Source organism: Dipteris shenzhenensis, chromosome 4 (assembly GCF_047967505.1).
Source record: "Dipteris shenzhenensis isolate YYH24624 ecotype China chromosome 4, Dip_SZ_1.0, whole genome shotgun sequence".
In the NCBI taxonomy this organism is placed as follows: Eukaryota; Viridiplantae; Streptophyta; class Polypodiopsida; order Gleicheniales; family Dipteridaceae; genus Dipteris; species Dipteris shenzhenensis.
The window spans coordinates 35,394,418-35,416,089 of NC_141599.1; the positions used below are offsets into that span (position 1 = coordinate 35,394,418).

The 21,672-nt window shown below is 42.0% G+C and overlaps 1 protein-coding gene across 2 annotated transcripts in view; it reads left to right on the plus strand.

The window, feature by feature from the left end:
* The window catches only part of LOC147902770 (calcium-dependent lipid-binding family protein), a 227,504-nt gene that overhangs the window by 39,795 nt on the left and 166,037 nt on the right, over nt 1-21,672 (plus strand). For both annotated transcript variants that reach the window (XM_087373773.1, XM_087373775.1), the window contains exons 5-9: nt 2,547-2,594; nt 15,504-15,560; nt 16,499-16,602; nt 16,968-17,085; nt 17,243-17,344. In XM_087373773.1, coding sequence (XP_087229899.1) covers nt 2,547-2,594; nt 15,504-15,560; nt 16,499-16,602; nt 16,968-17,085; nt 17,243-17,344 — 429 coding nt within the window. The remainder of the gene's footprint in view (nt 1-2,546; nt 2,595-15,503; nt 15,561-16,498; nt 16,603-16,967; nt 17,086-17,242; nt 17,345-21,672) is intronic.

Here is a 21,672-nt window from a genome sequence, read left to right on the forward strand (position 1 = left end):
TCCAGAGAGTCTGGGACTTAACCCATTGGAGACTTTCGAGGTTGGCCCTAGAGTCATATAGATGACTCGCAAAGAGAGGGGTAGACACATGGTATGCACACATATCTACATGGCTTGTTAGGCATGGTATCCAGATGGACATGCTTCCCTCATTTCAGTATAGCATGGATGCACCTGCGGAGTCGATCCCGCGAGATGAGATCAACCGTATCATACGGTTAGACCTCCTCCAGCTTCACACATCTCGGACGAGGGGGGGGGGGGGGCAGGAGCTTCCCACCAAGACCCAGTTTTATCGTGACCACTTCTTGAGAGTATCAGAGGAGGGATTCATTATGAGACCCTAGTATCTTGAGGATAGAGGAGTCTCTCATGCACGGAGGATTGCCATTGGTCAGATGCGGGTTTCGTCCCATCAGTTGAGGATCGAGGCACGGAGAGCAGCGGGTATACCTAGAGAGCAGCGGGTCTGCATGCTATGTACGTTGGGGGCGGTTGAGATAGAGGAGCATTTTCTTTGTGTTTGCTCAGCCTACTATGAGATTTGGGGACGCTACCACTGTCTCTATCTAGAGGGGAGTAGCTTCGGTCCTTTGTCATGATTGATCCATTTCCATGACTAGGTTTGAATCGGGCTTTATCTGATGGAGATGCGGCGACACAGGGAGACGCTTCTACGACAGATCAGAGAGCAGTAGGGGATGGTTAGACTACTATAGGACATAGAGGGTGATCGGGCATAGTGGCACGTCACAAACTTCTATACATTTGAGTCAGCCCCCGGACACAATGGAGTGGAGGAAGAGGAGCTAGACGATATGAGGGCAGTCTGGATGAGCAGCCGGCACAGTACCACCAAGAGAGGGGCATAGAGGCCACATGTGCGACAGAGAGCCCCTAGAGTACACTCTATTGAGGTCCAACCTATCACAGCTTTCCTCAGGGGAGATCGACACAGACGAGGAGTCACTCTAGACATAGCCCAGAGAGTCCAGAGAGCGAGGAGACCACATCCCCCACCGCAGCGCGAGACAGCTCGACAGACGTAGATACGAGACATTTTGGCAGCCCAACAGAGAGCCATCACTGTACCAGGCTTCGGTTTCATCCCAGCGCATGGATAGATTGATTGATATGGCCCACTCTGCAGCTGTAGTTGACTTTCTTTTTTCTATGATTATGATTATGATTATGTTAGCATAGACTAGTACTGAGCAAGGGTCCTAGCGTACCCTTTGCTCCAGCCCACTGAGGCTTGTATGAGTTCGCTTCTTTTGTGCACTTTGTCCCATAGGCCCGTGAGGTCTCCCGTGGATGTTAATATATCTTTCTTTCTTTCTTTCTGAAGGGACTTTTTGTAGCAATGTAAGCAAGAGCTGTGTGAAAGCTGAAAAATACTTTTAAAATGTTTTGACAACTAGGACAATTTGGATGCAATTTTTAAGTTTACAGTGATGGACACTAATTCAAAGCAGAATGATACATGGGAGTTAGTAATTTGTTGGCACAGATAAATTTTTCTACACAACTGAATAGTGGGACTTGAAGGCAGTTTAAGGGTGGTATACAACCCTTTAGGTAGTCTTCTCTAATCATGGTGACAACCATTAGCTAGTAAGTGGTGTTGTTACCTATGAGAATTGTTGTATATTGGAACCTTGTGAAAGCTTCAATTTATTGTTCTTGAAGTGTGTTTTTTTGCCTTAAGTTGTTACATTGTGAAAGCTTCAATGCATGCTTATGTGTGCAATGATGCAGAAATTGACACAGCATTGGACCTCTAATGGGGGAAGAGCACCGCCCTCATGAGAGAATTTCCTTCTATTCCACCTAGATGCAAGGTAGGAAAGAGTTTAGGCAAGAATGCAATGCGGAAGGACACATAAGAGGGTTAGCCCTTCCTTAATGCCCCTTGAGATCACTCAAGGACTGTCTTCCCATTTGAGCCTATGCTTAGCCAAAGACTCTTGGACTTAACCATTCGTTGCATCCTAATGTACCCTTTTCCCTTTCCTACACCCCCTAGGACCTAGACATGTGAGTGCATGTCTTTATTAATAAATAGTAGCCAATTTACATTTTTTGTTTGTACCATCCGTACCAGTCAGTCCCATCAAGACCTGAGGGCTCCATCAACACCCCCAAATTGAGATAAGCCTCAACATAAGGCTGTCGTGATAATCATAATGTTAAGAATTAGAATTCATCAAATAGTAGTTAATTGTACACTATTGTAGCATTATCAATGCCCAACTAGTAATACAACATATCTGTAGATGTCATTGATAACGCAAGTTTTGATGTCTTTGCACTTTTTTAATAAGACCCATGTGTTTTCCCCCTTCCGTTTGTTTCTTGAATGAGATATGGAAGTTACGCTTAGAGTGAATGCTGTGAGAAAATGATTGCACCCAACTCCTAATAATGTGGTATGCAAAACCTTCAATGCTGTGGATTAGAGTTACTTTCTTGCAATGAAACGGTTTGGTTGTACTTTGAAGAATATGAATTCACTCAAGGTCTCTAACTTGATGATATATGAACAGGGAAATGACAAAGAGGAGCTTTTTGAAGCCAAAAGACGCCAACTTGAGGTTTGAAAATTTCACCTCTCAATTCTGAGCTGCATATTTTTCAACAAGGTTCCTTTAATGCGGTTTTAGAACTGCCAAGCCTAGACATTTATGTGAGTGGCTGCCTAAAAAAAACAGTAATTGTTGGTTTGAATTTATTAGAGCTTCAAACTCTCCTCCCTTATGTTCATTAGAGGAATCTATTACTTGAAACAACATGTCACAAGATTTTATCAATATAGCAGCTGATGATGAATTTAAGTAGCTTATGGTCATCTTTACAAACTTGTGTGGATTTAAAATTGATTTAAGTTCACACATGTACCTATGTTTGTTTGACAAATGGACAAAATGATTTCAGGTCTTTGTTTATTTGAGAAAGAATTGATTTCACTTGTTTGCTATTGATTCTGTTTCTCTAGAAGCATATTTAAGTTTTCCCCTAATGTTGCAGTCTTGAAGGGAAGCTTTGATTGACACTTTCCTAATAGGCATGTTTTTCTTGTTTATAAAAATGTGAAGTAAAACATAGAGAATGAGCTTGACTTATTTTATAGTTGTAGGGACTCGGGAGTGGAAATTTTGTGTAGAGCTTACGGAATAGAAATTGTATGTAGAGCTGAATACATATTCAGTGCCAAAAAAAGAAAGAAAGAAAGAAAGATATATTACCGTCTTCAGGAGGCCTTGCGGGCCTATGAGAAACAAATCTAATGACGAATAATCACATGTTCGAGTTATAAGGAAGTCTGGCTCATCTTTTTCAGTAGCGTCAACCTTGTTATATCAACTACTAAAGGCAGGCTTATCCTAGACAATGTTAGAAGATAATGCTCAAATTTGGTACTCCTTGGCATTATTTTTGGGCCAGTGGTGGGTTTTAAATTTCGACACTAGTTTGGCTCAGCTTGTCTACATTTGTGATCAATAAAACTTTTGACATTCCACGTGATACTACCCTGCCATCATAGGGTCTGGGAACCCTAATTTTGTAAGTACATCAATTTGTGATGTTTGTTTTTGTGTACACAACTTTGTAATCAGTCCCTCTCCGATTGTGAGAGTTTTGCAACAAGTCAGCTGATCTATCCTTCCCCCCTGCTTCCCGCTGTTCAACATGGTATGAGATCAATTTGGGAGCAGGTGGAAATTGTGATCAAATTTCATTTTTAGAGCTCATTTTACTGTTGGAGTGAAGTAGACAATAACTTCATGAAAATATTTAGAGCTCGTTTTTACTGTTGGAGTGAAGTACACAACAACTTCATGAAAATTGAAGCATCTGTGAGTGACATAGAAGATTTCTGGACATCCTTTGGTAGAAATTGTTGCAATTTTTATAGTTTCCTTTTGTATTTTACAAATTACTCAGAATTTTTTTGCATTTGTGTAGATCTGAGTGCATGTGCAGATAGCTAGTGTTGAAAATGTCTGGAAAGTAAATGTAGGCTATTTCTTGGAGCTGCAAAACAACTTGTTTTTTGAATTTGGTTGCAATAGAAAGGGCATCTGCAACAGGTGAAATTCACACCGCTTGGATTTTGGAGGATGTGCAAGCTCTCAGTATTGGAATCTATAGATGAAACTCACATGTGAATTTTATGGCAGTTTATACAGTTTTCTGCATAGTTTTTTCACCTATGTCATACGATTTTGCAATCTGGGCACAACTATGTGATGATTTTGCAGATGGGGACATTTGTTACAGAGAATTTGCCCATTGGATCAGTTTTGGCAATGTAATAATACTTGTGAGAAAATTGCAAAAGTTGCATAAGAAATGCAATTGTCAGTTCACAGATGTGAAATTTGCAGATTGGGACATCTATTGCAGAAAATTCTGGAATTCCAGTTTTGGTAGTGTAATTCACTTGTGGGTTGCAGATTTTGCAAGAAAATTGCAAAAATTGCATCGGAAATGCAAATTTCGGTTTACAGAGGTGATATTTGAACAGTTGGGACTGTTTTGGATGTACTTGCAGGCCTGGAAGTGTTGTGTATGCACCGTTGTGCATTAATTGGGGCAAAAATCAGACATTTTATGCCAAATTTAGCTGCCTCTGATTGCATCTCTGATTGCATGCCAGAGTATACTTTTTGATTACATTGGGATGTGCGTACCTATCAAATTACAGAAAATTGCAACAGATTGCAGGAATATCTGTTGAAACATTGGGGCAGAAGTTGCACATAATCTGAACGAGATTGCTGCTTTTACAGTGTAAGAAGATTTTGCACTTGTGTTTGCGCAAATAATGCGAATTCGATCACAATAATTGATCAAACATGTCTTCAGTGATAAACCAAACTGGCAGTGATGCCAATAAACTAGAAGGAGCTTCCAATTACCATTCTTAGAGCATGTGGTAAAGCATTGTCTTTTGGCATTTGATTTGTGGGATATTGTTATAGGTGATGAAGTCAAATCTATTGCAGGTTTAAAAGGGATCAAGGGGAAGGAAAAGAGGGCAAAAAAGGGCCTTGCCTTGATTATTATCTAGAAACTGGGAACTGTAAGACTGATGCTGAAGCTTGAAAGGTGTTATAAGATCACAACATCATAACATTATGGCCATCATAACACCAATTTAAAAGTAAGGCGTGTTAGGATGAGATTTGAATTCCCTATTAAGTGTGTTGCCCATTTGCCCTCCTTCCTTGCTTCCTTGACTTTGATGGGTTCCATAGCTTTTTGTTAAAGCTAGTGCGGAGTGAGCTCCTCTAGGAGGCCCGGGGCCTTTCTTTTATAGACTAGGCCTAGCAAAAAGCTAGGGCCTGCTTTCTAAAAGCTACTTTCACAAAAAAACCAAGCTTTTTAGGCTTTCTTTTTAAATCTGGTGCTTTTGGTGCCTTTTTTATTCGTGGGCCCTCCTTTTAAAGAGGTGCCCCGCTTAACCTCTAATAGGTTAAAGTGTTGGAACTTGTTTGTGCAATTGTAGGACCTCAGAGAGTGCAAAAAGAACCCAAGAGTGGGGAGAAATGCACAAAAAGCAGGTCCCACGGGGCCTAAAACTAGAGTATGCGACTCCTTTTGAAGAACCCCGAATATGTCTTCCTAATCCCACTCCACATTAGGTATCTTTTCTATGTGCCTGTTGAACTTATCTTCTGCATGTCCCTCGGCATTATCAGTCCCCCAATTCGTAGAGACAAAGCATTATTAGATCTTGCTTATTTCCTCATGGAGGTCCACTTTGTTAACTTTGTTATGCAACATCTTTTCTTCCATTGACTTCACCTAAGTTTCAAGTGTGTCCTGAATAGTAGAAAGCAGCTGTGGTGCAGGAGGAGGTGTATTATATTGCTGTTTTGAATGCCTTTTTTGTGTGTTGACCCTCCACTTGGACATAACCCCTGAGTAGGGTTGGAGGGCTCAGAGTGGGGTTAAGAAAAGAGGTTCCCCCCCTTCTCCTCCTCTCTAAGACCTATAGAATATGTTGGAGTACAGGAGACCTGACGTTGATGGACTAACTAACTAAGCCAACTAACTAACCCAACAATTGACAAAACAACTGACTAGCAAATTGACAAAACTACCTTGAGTGACCCGGTGACTAAATGACTAATAACAAGCAGCAAACTGAAAACGATGGGCAGATTTGATGTGACTACCTAATGTCTAATGATAGACTAGTGACAAACTGATAGGTGGACGGACTAACGGATTGATTGTGGCTAATCTAATGTAATGGAGTGACTATTCATGGCTTAAAAGCTCTCCCATCTTAACAGAAGAGCTTACATCTATATTTACTTCTCTGTTCTTAACAAGATAGATTTAAGTTATATAATGAGGCTACTTGAAGTTATGAGTGCTCTTCCTCATTGGGTTAGAGGAATTTGGAATCATCCTGTGATTGGTTGGAAATACATAACAATATTAGGATAGGTCGTCTTTAGAAAGCTTACAGAGCCTGAGAAGTCAGCCACCCTTGTAGCTCTTGTTGTTGCACTAGTAAAAGGTTTGGTCCTTTCGTTGATAATTCTTAAGGACATTGTTACAGATGATACTTCAATCCTTCCTACCACTTTTCAAATGGAGCTTTTCTTATAAAGTGGTTTGGGTTTCTCCCATGGGTTGCTATATCCTATGAGATAAATTTGTGCAACCATGCTACTTTAGGTACATTCCGTACCCTCAATGCATTTCCATGAGAGGTTCAAACATAACATTGAGAGGGGAATTGAAGAATACAATTACAATGGATGGTAATGCAAGTGATTCAGCTAGGTTTGATTTGGAAGGATTGGGGGTAGGGTTTCCTATATATAACCTAGTACCTTTCTAATTTTAGTTGTTGGTGGCATTGTGTATGACAAAAATCACGATGGAATTATTTAAAGCTTCACTCAAAATACTTCACATAAAATGAGCTCTCACTTGAGACAGTTTTTTTAAATGAAACACGTATTTTAAACAACACTATGAGTGACAAAATGGCTGAGTATATTAGACGTAGAAAGACTTGCGGACTGCAGCTCAATGACCTGCATATGTTGCTGCTTGCAAGATAAAGACGAATCACTCTACAGAGACTCTAGGACTTATGAGCACTCTATAGAGACTCTAGGACTTATGAGCAGCTGCTCAACATATAAAACTATCAGAAGATGAATAGAACTAGAATGACTCTCATTGAGCTTCACTGCAAAAATCTACATCACAAGCTAGGCCCGAGGCCAGAAAAGAAGATAAGAAACCGACACGCCATCTAGGAGCCACGACCTCCTCCACTTTGGAATTACCAGTCACAAGTCACCATGTATCGCCACGTGGAGTCCATGCCACTGTTAGCTGCCATGTCCATGTATAATGAGCCAATCACAGGTACGGAAACTCCAAATAGAAGACACAATCAAAGATGAAATGTCCACGTCAGAATCAAACTATCAACAAATTGACCAGAAAATTGAACCAACCAAACAACTTGAACAGACTAAAATATGGCCACCAACCATCAACTGCACGCTCACTAAGGGCCCGAGCAGTTGTAACATTCTGTGTATGCAGGTTTACCAACAGTAGATCCGCTTCCATCCGTCCCTCCTCACTTAACAACAGTGTGACCAGATCAGTGAACTCAAGACCTTCTGAATTAACCCGTAAAATTTGAACCAACTCCGGATACTTGTTAGATAGAGCCAAGAAAATAATATTGCTTCCTCATCTACCTTAGAGCCAAGGGCACTTCATTCCTTTAACAAAGATTGTACGCTATTCAAACACGTACAAAGACCTTTGGATTCCTTCATATGAAAACTGAAAAGCTCCTGCTTCAAGAATGCTTTTAAATTCCTTATTTTTGTGCCGAATAGAGACTCCACTATCGTCCAATTGTCCAGTACTATTTTTATTCATGACCCAAGGCCTTACCCAATATTTCAACAGCTTTCTCTTTGCTCTGCTCCCAAGTGGGTATCTTGTCTACCTCGTTGCCAGTGCTTTTAGGCTTCTCCTTTGTTCCAGACACGGTGCTCCATAGCCCTTTTTCCATGAAATGTAGATGAGTTGACAATTGCCAAGCAGCAACATTCAGGCCATTTAACCTTAGAACCGAGCTCTCTATTGACTTATCTATTGCAAGGATTCATTTGCAATAGACCAAGGTGCCTTTGATGAATGCGCCAAGAACTGAAACTGATGAGAATAACTTTGTACAAGCTCTCAAGCTCTCACAAGTCCTCCTGAAGGATTCTCACAACCTTTTTGAATCTACTCTACACCTCACATGTCACGAGGATGTGAAATTATGGGAGTTTTGATTTGCGGCTCCTGTAATTTGTGCTTGACTGCCTTGAGTCTTTGGGACGCGAGGGTCCGGCCATGGGGCGGGACTTGGGGAGTTAAAATTCCCTAGTGGGCCCTTGGAAATAGTGAATATGCGCCTAATTACTATGCAATGAATTCCTAGGGCCAGAGTGTGCAACAGGGGGCCAAAAGAGTGGTGCAATTAAAAATTGCTATTTTTAGCACAAGGTTCTAAAAAGAGGGGGAGAGCCCTTCTTTTGGACTCAGAAGCCCAAAATCAGTTCCAAAAGGAGCTAGATGATCAGTTGGGAGCTGCCAGAGCTTGCCAGGTGCGGCTAGAGCCAAATCGTCATCTACCAGGAGCTTCCAGAGCTTGCGAGGGAAAATCGCCATCAGCCAGGGCCAATTCCAGTGCATCCAGGGCCTGCCAGAGGAAATCGCACCTGATCCAGGAGCCTGCTCCAGATTGCGAGTTCAGCCAGGGTGTCTTTTCCAGATTGCGATTTCATCTCAGGGTCTTCCGGGCTCTGCCAGGTGACTGCGACTTGTTCCAAGGCTTTTCAAGGTGTTTCTAGGTTGTCCAGGTGATTGTAGAAGTTTGCGATTTGCTTTTTCAGGCTTTCGAGGCTCTACAGGAGATTTCAACCTAATTTCTGGAGCCTTCTGGGTGTTGTTGTTGATTTTGGTAACTTTCCAAGCGTGGGTGTTCTCTTCTAAGCTGCTTTTCTCTGCAAGATTTAGGGTTTTCGAGTCGTGGTGACCTATCTTCTATGGATACTAGGTAGAGGAAGGCTTGCTTTTGCCGTTCCCTGATTGATTGTTGGCTAGTTATTGCGTTTGGGTTTCTTTCCTTGTGAAGATAGGTTGATTCTTGCTGTTGGGCAGAGGTCAGAGAGGCTATAGATTGAGGCGACCTGTTTGAAGGTGCTTTGTCGATTGATTGCACCAGAGTTTGGCTGTTGAGGGCTTTGTCTTGTAGTTGTTTAGCCGTGTTTGGCTGGTTGGGCACTCGGTTGTGGAATTACAGATGTGGCACAGACAGTGGATGCTTTTGGGGTCTCTGTTGCACACTTTGGTTGGCTGAGGATATAGGATTGTCTAGTGACTGGATGTCATTTCACTGTTTGGAGTTGAGCAGGGAATTATAGGGTGGGTTGGACGAGAAGTCTGCGGGTGTTGGTTTTGCCTGTGGTGCAGCTTCCCAGAGACCTTTGTAATCAGCCGCTTGGCTTCAAATGAATGGTTAAATAAAGACCGCAAGGGGCGCCAACGTTTGGGCCCAATCGGTGTCCTTGTTTCTGAGTAGGAGCGCTCTAGCTCCCTTGTGATATGATCTGTGCTGCATATTTATTTGTGAAATTACTGTGTATGCTGTAATTAAGTGGATCCTACCACCCTTTATGTTGTTGAGGCTGGTTTGAGTGGTTTCATTGCCGGGATCCACTTAACTTCTTCAAGAGGGGAGCCTGTGGTTGGCTTGTTGCAAGTCCAGCAGACTAGGTGAAGAAGACAGCATACTGTTTAGTAAATACGTCTCACAGGGAGAGATCTCTGAGTCTTATTGGAGAGGAAGAGGTAGAGCGGATGTCTCAGTCTTATGACGATGACAAGGGTGCAAGAGAGGAGTCCCAGCATGTTGCTGAGCATCAGGATGATCGGTCTGATGAGGAGGATGTGGAATTATTTAGGGCATAGATGCAGAGTTTCATGAGTGCTTTGACGCAGTTCACATAGGATCCTCGCTTCCAGAAGATGATGAATTCTAATGTGCAGCCGAAGAAAAGGAAGCCCGTTGATGGGGATAGGGATGTTGAAGCTAACAAGAGACCAGATGTTTGCTTTCAGGGTCAGCTCTCTCAAAACCTCTATGGTCAGCAGCAGCCTCATGCTATTCCGGGGCCAACTCAAGGTAATAATTTTCAGTCCATGGTTTCCGGACAGCAAGGAGTTATGGCAAACACCCGGTGCAATCAGGTTATTTTGGTGGTGGTTCAGTGTTTCAAGCTATGGTCAGCCCACAAGCCCAATTTTCGGGTATGCCTGCTAGTCAAACAGTTGGGTTTCAGCCTAGTTTACAACCCATGGGACAGAATATGATGTATGCAAATGTTGGAGCAGCCACAGGGATGCAAACATGTATGCCTAATGCAACAGCAGGTAACCTTGGTTTGGGAAATATGCAAAATATGGGTGGTGATCTGAATAATACAGCTTTTCCCAATGTTGGTATTGTGGGAGATAGAGTGAGTGCTGTTGTCCCTTTTGCCCAGGCACCTGTATATGATAATTTGGCACCTCAAGGGAATATGAAAGACTTTAAAGAGGCTGGTGCAGCAATAAAATTTGATACATTTAGTGGGTTGGAGGATAAACTTAAGGCCTTGACCTTTTTGCAACAGTTTGATTTAGCCTACACAGGAGGGAATTTCAGAGTGTCATCCAAAACACGCTGGGCTGCAAGTTTTCGAAAGGGGAATGCACTTCAGTGGTGGGCCACTATGCTCTTGCAAAGCACCGCACCAAACACGTGGGTAGGATTCAAGCAGGTGTTTTCAGCTGCGTGGCTTACCACGACTTTTGAAGTGGATATCATGACTACTTGGCATGAGCTGAATTCCAATAATTGCCGTAATTTAGAGGAGTATAAGAGCAAATTTTGGGTGGCTTTGTTGCCTGTTAGCTCCTACTGGATTGTTTCTTTCATTGAGCAGGTTGAGAAATATTGCTGCGGGCTGCCTAAGGAGTTGAGAGACTACTGCACAAAGACTAAAGTTTCCAATATGTCTAAGCTTATCGAGAATGGTAGCACGGCATATGCTTTGATGCAAGGGAGGACTTCTGGGTTCAAAGGTGGTCAGAAGCATGATACCGATCCGGTGAAGGACGAGAGGAAGAATGGATCTCGCGGGGATAAGTGTGATAGAAAAGCTAATCGTCAAAATGATGAATGTAATTGTTTGTCTCCAGAGGAACGACGCGCTTTATATGAAGCTGGCAAATGCTTTATTTGCAAAGAGGAGGGACATTGGTCTAGAGATTGTCGGAACCGTAAGAGGAAGGAGGCAACTAGTGACACGGATAAGCCACGAATGATGTATGTTATACGGTTTGCAGGATGGTGTTTTCCCTGCTTCTTTTGGATGCTAGCCACAGTATCCATAGAAGATAGGTCACCGAGGCTGGAAAACCCTAGATCCTGCAAAGAAAATATGATTTTGCTCTGGCACAACCCCAAAAGCAGCTTAGAAGAGAACAACCACGCCTGGAAAGTTACCAAAATCAGCAGCAACACCCAGAAAGCTCCAAAAATTAGGTGAAAATCTCCTGCAGAGCCTCGAAAGTGTGAAAAAGCAAATCGCAATCTTCTACAGCCACCTAGATAGCCTGGAAAAGCCTTGAACCAGGTCGCAATCACCTTACAGAGCCCGGAAGACCCTGAGATGAAATCGTAGTCTGGAAAACACACCCTGTTTGAACTCGCAATCTGGAGCAGGCTCTTGGATCAGGTGCGATCTCCTCTGGCAGGCCCTGGGTGCACTGGAATTGGCCCTGGTTGATGGCGATTTTCCCTCGTAGGCTCTGGAAGCTCCTGGCAGATGACGATTTGGCTCTAGCAGCGCCTGGCAAGCTCTGGCATCTCCAAACTGATGATCTATTCTCACAGGGCATTATTCACTCATGTACTGCTCGTATTGGAACTGATTTTGGGCTTCTGAGTCCAAAAGAACGGCTCTTTCCCTCTTTTTAGAACCCTGTGCTAAAAGTAGCAATTTTTAATTGCACCACTCTTTTGGTCCCCTGTTGCACACTTTGGCCCAAGGAATTAATTGCCTAGTAACTGGGTGCATATTCACTATTTCCAAGGGCCCACTAGGGAATTTTAACTCCCCAAGTCTCACCCCATGATCGGACCCTTGCATCCCAGAGGCTCAAGGCAGTCACGCACAAATTACAGGAGCCGCAAATCAAAACTCCCATAATTTCACGTCCTCGTGACATGTGAGGTGTAGAGTAGACTCAAAAAGGTTGTGATCCTTCAGGAGGACTTGTGAGAGCTTGAGAGCTTGTACAAAGTTCTTCTCATCAGTTTCAGTTCTTGGTCGCATTCATCAAAGGCACCTTGGTCTATTGCAAATGAATCCTTGCAAGAAAGCTAAGTCAATAGAGAGCTCGGTTCTAAGGTTAAACTCACAATTTGCAACAGGCTCCTGGATCAGGTGCGATTTCCTCTGGCAGGCCCTGGATGCACTGGAGCTGACCCTAACTGATGGCGATTTTCCCTCGCAGGCTCTGGAAGCTTCTGGCATATGACGATTTGGCTCTAGCAGCTCTTGGCAGGCTCTGGCAGCTCCCAACTAATGATTTGGCTCCTTCTAGAACTGATTTTGGACTTCTAAGTCCAAAAGAAGGGCTCTCTCTCCCTTTTTAGAACCCTGTGCTAAAAATAGCAATTTTTAATTGCACCACTCTTTTGGCCCCCTGTTGCACACTTTGACTCTAGAATTAATTGCCTAGTAACTGGGCGCACATTCACTATTTCCAAGGACCCACTAGGGAATTTTAATTCCCCAAGTCCCACCCCATGGCCAGACCCTCGCGCCGCAGAGGCTCAAGGCAGTCATGCACAAATTACGGGAGTCGCAAATGAAAAGTCCCATAATTTCATGTCCTCTTGACAGAGCCCCCCCTTGAAAGAAGGCAAGCGTTCGTGATTGCATTAATTACCTGCAAAAGAAAACCAAGTGGAAACACTACAATGTTTGTTAGGCAAAAGACAAGCAAACATTCCACATACATGCATACATGCGCTCACAAACAATATGCTCCCCACGATGTCCGATCCACCTCACATGGGCCATTCCTAACGACCCACTGCCAGTGGTACAATATGAGCATATGTAAACACTTAATGCATGCACATAGATACTCAGACTGTACTTCCCAGGGATAGTTCATGCATGCTTTACTCATCTATGGCCATCTCTTCAGACCCACACTAGTGGTACATCATGAACATCCGAAGTATTGCAGATCACCAACAGTGCATATACGATTTGTAGAGCTAGAGATAACAAATACGTATAGCACTGCAAACCAAGCGACTAGTACACCCAATGTGACTAGTACACCACGTACATCACGGCCAATGATGCACGACATAGACCACTTCCAGGAATTGCGCATCCGAAACCAACGTCTAGGGAAATCCATTCTCTTTTTGTCGAAACCACATGACAAAAAATAGCATTCCCATCTTATCAAATCCTCATGACAAGAATAACATGTATAGTTTACTGAAACCTCATGGCAAAAATAGAAGAAGGCTTGCTTTTGCCGTTCCCTGATTGGTTGCTGGCTAGTTTGCGTTTGGGTTTCTTTTCTCGTGAAGAAAGGTTGATTCTTGCTGTTGGGCAGTGGTCAGAGAGGCTATAGATTGAGACGACCTGTTTGGAGGTGCTTTGTCGATTGATTGCACCAGAGTTTGGCTGTTGGGGGCTTTGTCTTGCAGTTGTTCAGCCGTGTCTGGCTGGTTGGGCACTTGGTTGTGCAATTGTAGGTGTGGCACAGACAATGGATGCTTTTGGGGTCTCTGTTGCACGCTTTGGTTGGCTGAGGATATAGGATTGTCTAGTGACTGGATGCCATTTCACTATTTGGAGTTGAGTAGGGAATTACAGGGTGGGTTGGACGGGAAGTCTGTGGGCGTTGGTTTGCCTGTGGTGCAACTTCCCAAAGACCTTTGTAATCATCCGCTTGGCTTCAAATGAATGTTAAATAAAGACCGCAAGGGGCGCCAACGTTTGGGGCTAATCGGTGTCCTTGTTTTTGAGTAGGAGCGCTCTAGCTCCCTTGTGATTTAATCTGTGGTGCATATTTATTTGTGAAATTACTGTGTATGCTTTATCCTACCACCCTTTACGTTGTTGAGGCTGGTTTCATCACAACCCCTGAGTACCCAGCTCTGATACCAAATGATAGAAATCACGACGGAATTGTTAAGAGCTTCACTCAAAATGCTTCAAATAAAATGAGCGCTCACTTAAGACAAAACCTTTTGATAAAACACATTATAAATGATTCAAAAATGGGACATAGAAACACTTGACATAGTGCAGCTCAATGACCCCCTTACAAGATAAAGACCGACTCTGAATTTGTATGATTGGAAACATTCTAGTCTTTACAAAGGTGTATATATATATAATATTAGCTCAATGACCCCCTTACAAGATAAAGACCGACTCTGAATTTGTATGATTGGAAACATTCTAGTCTTTACAAAGGTATATATATATATATATATATATATATATATATATATATACATATACACAACCAGAAGATGAATAGAACTAGAATGACTCTTATCGATCTTTGCTGCAAAAATGTACATCACAGCCAGGCCCGAGGCCAGAAAAGAAGGCAAGAGACTGCCATCTCTTCGATTTAGTAGGAGCCACGACCTTCTCCACCCTGAACTACTAGTCAAGTCATCATGTATTGCTACTTGGTGTCCATGCTACTGCTAGTTGTCATGCCCACATTTAATGAGCCAATCACGCGTACCAAAACTCCACATAGAAGACCCAATCAAAGATGAAATGTCCACGTCAAGCCACTGATTATTCATGGGATTTCCGCCTCTTCCAGCCTTAGCAAGAGAAAACGCGCCCATGAGGGAATAACCCAACAGTGGGATGATTATAACAGGGTGTTCTGCTTTTGACACTATCTTCACTCCTATGTACTTTCAAATACCTTGGATGATTATAAGAGGGTGTTTGTTGACTCCTCTCAAATTACGGGCTCCATTTCAGAATTCGTGATTCCCTTTAAAGGCTCGCATTTGGAGATTTTGCATATGGGCCATCATTTATTCTCCTCAAGTGGTCTTCATAAGTGGGTTGTTTTCTTGCCCCCTTTTTGGGGAGTTCATCTGTGATATTTAAATTCCCTAGATGCTTGGTGGATCGACTGTATTCGTGTTTGATACTGTGTCTGCTTATTTGGTTTATTTTTACCGGTTTGTGCTGCATGCAAATGACTTTAAGTCTAGTGCCATGGAGATATCATCCCATTGCAGTTGGTGAGTTATGAATACTTGAGCTTAGGGATGGTTGAAATATTGTTAGTAGAGCTGAAGTATCTATATTTTAAAGGTAATATTGTTATCTTGACAGGAGGCCGAGCTGGCATTGCTTGAGGCAAAGGACAAGAAGATAGCCAAACCAGAAACTGTATGTCATCTGTAAGCCATATATGACGTGTCAAGTTTTCTTGCAAACTATTGCTAAGATGACCTTGAGGCAGGTGTTATCTCAACTTGATGACAAGCTATGCATCCCACAGGAAGACGACCTACTTACTCTTTGTAATATTGATGCATGGCTCTGCATCTTCAATCATTTTGTCATTAATTGCTGGCCAAGGTGAAATAAAAGACAAATTTACCACCTGTAAATGATGTGGTCACCCCTTTTCATTGCATCACCCCTTTTCATTACATTAAAAAATTGTTTGATAGTCCAGAATCTAAAACTTTTGGTTCTTTTTTCCGTTTGCTGCTAGGAGAGTGCATGTCATGATAAATGAAACCTATGTCTCACTTTTAGCATGTACAAAATGAAGAGCCAATATCTTTAAAAACCTCGATTGGCCTTAAGGGGAGGTCTGCTCGTGACTCAATCGAAAATTCATTTTTCCTTGTAATGTAAGACTAGCTGAATTTAATTCTACACACAAGCAGCGTATGCTTAACCCTGCCCCCCCTCCAAAAATAAATAAATAAATATAAAATCCATTTTGTTTTGTAGTTTAAGATAACTGTCTCTACATGCATTCAGGCACACCCATGCATGCATGTGTGTGCATACATGTAGACATGCATGCACATGCACTCTCTCTTAGTTTTTCTTCTTTGTCCTTCCCCCAATTCTTCATGTGCATTGCCCAATCCTTCATGTCAAGATATTCGATATCCTTACACACTGGTTGGCATTTAAAGATGGAAGACTGAATTTTGTCACTTTAATTGGTTTTTTTGATGCGCTTCTTGCTTTTTACAGAAGTTGTTTTAATTAGTGTTGGGTGCTTAAAAACTAGTACCAGAAAAAGTGTTGTAAGGTGTAGAAGCAAAGATTGACTGCTAACATCTACTGTCCTTTTACGTTTTTAGTCTGCAGAAACAAGCTCATGGCTGGGTTCTCTCATTGCAACAATCGTTGGCAACTTGAAGATTTCGATCACAAATGTGCACATTCGCTATGAAGACAGTATAAGGTCCATTTTGTTTTGTGCTTGACAATTTTGTGAATTACAATGAGATAGTTATGCTTTAGCTTGTAGATTCTTCCAGCTTGTCAAGGATGCATGCTTCATAAATGGTATCAACAGCTAGATATATATACCTTCATCCAATCTTACAAATTTTTAAAAAATATAGATACTAGAATATAAGCTCTCATTGTTCTTTTGTTCGACTTACAATAAAATTTTTTTTTGTAACATTGGATATATTCTAGTCTTGTGAAATTATATACATACTACTGCCAATGCCTGTGCTGTTAATGATTTTGGTTTGTGTACTAAGATTGTTACCCTTGGCATGGCGTGCTCAACTTTTGTGGGTTGTCTGTCATCATCAGCAACCCAGGAAAGCCTTTCTGTGCTGGAGTTACACTATCAAGGCTTGCTGCTGTGACAATAGATGACAATGCTAAGGAGACATTTGTGTCAACTGGGGCACTTGATAAACTCCACAAGGTTGTTAGTTACATCTAACCTTGGGCACGGGAGAGCTTGGTTTGTTGTTTGATTTCATAATGAAGGAATCCTTGGTTTTATCTTTATCTTGTCATCTTCTGTCTTTGAGCAAGGAGTTTAGGAGTGATTTGTGTATGCCTGCATTATTTCTTTGCAGTCTCTTCATTTGGAACGCTTTGCCATCTACCATGATTCAAACGCCTCTCCTTGGAAAGTAGGCAAACAGTGGGAGGATATGACACCAAAGGAGTGGAGTGAGGTGATCTTCAAATCTTTAGTGATCGTAGTTTATTTTGGTTTTTTCCTATGACAAAGTTCAGGTTAAAAAAGCTTTTACTTTTTCAAGTTTATGTTGAGAGACTAGTAGCTTGTGTGTACATTTTTGAAACTAGTTTAGCAAGGTATGAGTTTAAATTTTGCCTGACAAGAGCAATTCCTTGAATTGTATGACATGGGATGATTTAAGATTTACCTATGCTCATTGCATTCTTTTTTCAGTGGAGGGATACTGTATAATTTCTCTGCAGGGGCTATACCTTTTAGACTACCTCAGATCTGGGTATGGCCTAGATGTTTACTTATACTGTTGGCTTATACTTATAGAAATTTAATTTAGGAAGAAGATGAAGAAACCAGCAGACTTAGACTGATCAACTATAGAATTCTCTCGACTGTATGTCATATTTTACTCATCATGGAACTGTACGCTTTATTGTTGAGGCAAAGATCTGTAGACTTGTCAGAATAGTATGCTGCTTTCAGTCATCACCTCTTACTGTGGTATTGTAGCCTACATTGGGAAAGCGTCAGTTGTATAAAGCAGTACCTGGAGGAATCACTGAGAATGAGTTGCTAGTCATGCCCTTTGTTTTCACAGATGCACTGGTCACTTTTAACAGGATGTTGTTACTGCTCAAGAATCTTATTGGCAAATGGTCCCTGTGTCAAAGGATCCCACTCAGCATGAGCATCACCTTAGATAGGCCCTCTAGCTCTTGAAGGTAATCAGCTGTATATCAATGCCAAGAATGCCAATTTTGTTTTAGAGAAAGTACACTCTCTTGGGTACATGATCAATCCCTCGTGTGTTAGGTTAGACCTTGCAAAAGGTCAACATTGCGGAGTGGGGAGGTGAGAAGGTATTAGTTGAATGGGAGATATATGTATCTTGAGAGTGGTTGATTGTATGTGTGAGGTGGCATGGTTGAATAGTCAAAGAGGATAAGGGTAATTCTTTTTGTATGAGAGATGTAAAGCTTGTAAACAATGAAGCTAAGCAATGAAAGTGAAGATGAAGAATGCTGGTCGCCAAGGAGTGGAGTCTCCTCTATTATGTATGCTTGTTGCTTCTGCCATATGCACTCTCAGTGTGGTATCAGAGCCATTACAAGTCCAGCGTGATTCTATCATAGAGGAAGTTGCTGCTCCTTCATCCTAAAGAGATATTTAGAAGGCTAATGCTCACAAAAGAAAAGAGCCTGCTCATATCTTACTAAAATTTGTGTTCTGTGCTCTGTGAATGCTGGGAAACTGGAGTTTTTGGAGGGAGCAGTCGAAGCAACACTACAAGCTAGCGAAGCAAAATAGCAATATAGTACTACAAGCTACCGCAAGACTCAACAATCAGCGTGGAATGCAACAGACAGCTAGTAGACTAAATTCAGCGACGAAGTGGCATGGAATGCGACAGACAGCTAGTAAGGTACCTTAGCAGTGACACTACAAGAAAAGTAGCAACAAAGCATAAATAGTAGCAAGCTATTGCAGAAGCACAAGGCAAAGTTGGTGACAAGCTAGGCAAAGGTTGCAATGGATGCAGTTTGAAACAAGAGAGGACTCTAAGAGTTCATTGTTACGCTTGACTTCACCGACAGCAGCAACTTGATCACAGCTGTAGTGGCAGTGACGCAATAACGTGAAAAGCGTTAGCAGCATAAAGTTTTGAAGCAAGCACAGGGCAGGAGAAGTAGCATCATGGAACAAAGTGACTAAAACAACGGCAAGCATAAGCATGAGACAGTGCAAGCATTGATGCAAGCTGCCAGCAGCAGCCAGCCACGCAACAGAGAAGCTAAGAGAGTAGCAGCAAGGCACAAAGCAAGCAGCACTAGGCTATCATCAGCAAAGCAAGCAATAAGAAAAGCTTAGCAGAAGGAACAAGCAAACAAAGGGCTGTTTTTGTTTAAAATGCACTAGACAGTCTGCTTGCAACAAATAACTTCGGAACTGTGTGGAATTGAGCTTGGAGCTTAACTGGAAAGTTGGAGATTGTCGTAAAAGCTACAACTTTGCTTTTTGAAGCGATTTTATCCGGATCATGCATCAAAAAATACGTGGGGTGCAAAACAATAAAAAGTTGCAGTCTACAGCTTGAGACCAAGAATTGGCTTGCAGGCACTACAAACAGAAAATTAGAAAACTATAGAATTGTGCCTGGTTGGTGAAGGTTATACGCCTTAGTTTATGCCTTGACTATAAATTGCAGAATGGTGGTTGCTATTGCCACAAACTGGAGGAGATTGATGCCATAAGAGAGGGATAAAATTCAGAAGTGCTTGCAGTCATAAGGGTTGCATTTGTGCCTGGGATTGAGGCTTTATTGATGCCTATGCCTCACATGAAGCGAGAAGAAAATTGTGTACGGAAAATTATAGTTTGTTGTCTTAAATTGTGGTGCCTATTTGGTGGTCATTCGAAGGATTTGCTTGCATACAGCTTGAGTTTCAAGCAAGGCAGAGAGAGTTCACAAGTAGCCCAAATAGTGGGTGAAAATTTGACGAAAGACAATTACCTTGTGTGGTCATATAGAATGGAGAATTTCCTCATGGGAAAAGGCATGTGGGACTTGGTAACCAGTGAAGATGAATGCCGTAATTTACCAGAAGTAAATCCTACTGAGCAGGAGAAGAAAGATTATAAAGAATGGGTAGAAAAATCAAGAAAAGTGCTACATTGGATTTCATTATGCATATCTGAGACATTGATACCTCACAGAAAGAAAGCAAACAATCCAAAGGATGCATGGGACATAATCCACAAGATATATGGCACTAGCACTGAAGCTAGAAAAAGTCAGCTTAAACAGAGACTACACAGTGTATGTAGAGGTACTAGATCCATCACTGACTATGTGGCCAAGATCAGACAGATAGCTGAAGATTTAGCATCCATTAATTGCACAGTAGAGGATGATGATTTGATATCTGTTACTTTGAATGGATTAGGTTCTCAATACAAGTCACTGGATACTCAGAGGGAACATGTATGACTTTGAGGAACTAGTAGCACTATGCATGATGGAGGAGGTAAAATTGGGCTTGTGAGGCACTAGTAGCAATGGCTCTCGTAGCCGTGATCATGTCTTTTATCATGACAGAGGTAGAGGTTCTCAAAGAGGCCGTGGTGGAGCTTTCAGAGGTAGAGGACATGACAATCATGCTTATGGACAGCCTTCTGGTAGAGGAAATGATATGCATAGAGGTGGCTATGGAATGCCCAGAGGTCGGGGAAGAGGAATCCCTAGGGGTAGAGGCTTTGCTAGCTCACCTAGAAGAGAGGATACATGCCATTATTGTGGGAAATATGGGCACTATGAGAGGGATTGCTACCACAACCAAAATGACAATGCCTGTGGTAGAGGAAGAGGTAGACAACAATTCAGCCATTACGCTGGTCATGATGATAGTGGATATGCTCATAGAGGAGGCATGAGTAGAGGAAAGTCAAGTGGACACTTATTTGTCATGGGGCATGTTATAAATAGCATGATGCCTGCATGTAACAAAGATGTGTGGTACATTGACTTAGGCTGTACAAATCATATGACAGCCCATGAAGAATGGTTTGATCACAAACAAAGTATGCCTATGAAGGAGTATGTGGCTACAAGAGATGACTCATTACATGAGATCACTCATGTTGGTTTTATGCCATTGGTGACAAAATATGGAGTGGAAATGTACTTTGTGTGCCCACAATCACAAAGAATCTTGTCTCTGTTGGTCAGATGGTAGACCAAGACATGCAGGTAACATTCAATAAAAATGGATGTTTCATACATGATTTTAAAAGAGGAAGGCAAGGCAGGCTGATTTCAAGAGGAAGAAAAGAAGGTAGATTATTTACTTTTATGCTGGAGAGCCATTTTCTCATCAAATGTCAATGTATGCTAAGGGAAGCGAACAACACGAGCAGGCTGAATTGTGGCATAGGAGAATAGGACCTGTAAATTATAGGAGGCTGAAGGAAATGCAAAGAAATGACATAGTGAGAGGTCTCCCCATTTTTGGACACTTAAATTTTGGGCATATATGTGAAGCCTGTCAGTTTGGAAAGCAAACATGGTTGCCTTTTCCAAGGAGAGAAAAATCAGCAAATATGCACTTGAGTTGATTCATACAAATGTGTCGTCTTGTGACAATGAATCTATGAATGGCTCAAGATATTATATCACTTTCATTGATGATTACAGCTGGTATACTTGGGTATATTTCATGAAGCACAAGAATGATGCCCTGCCCATTTTCATGAGCTTTAAGACTATGGTTCAGAAGTAAGTGGGAAGATACATAAGATGTTTGAGGTTAG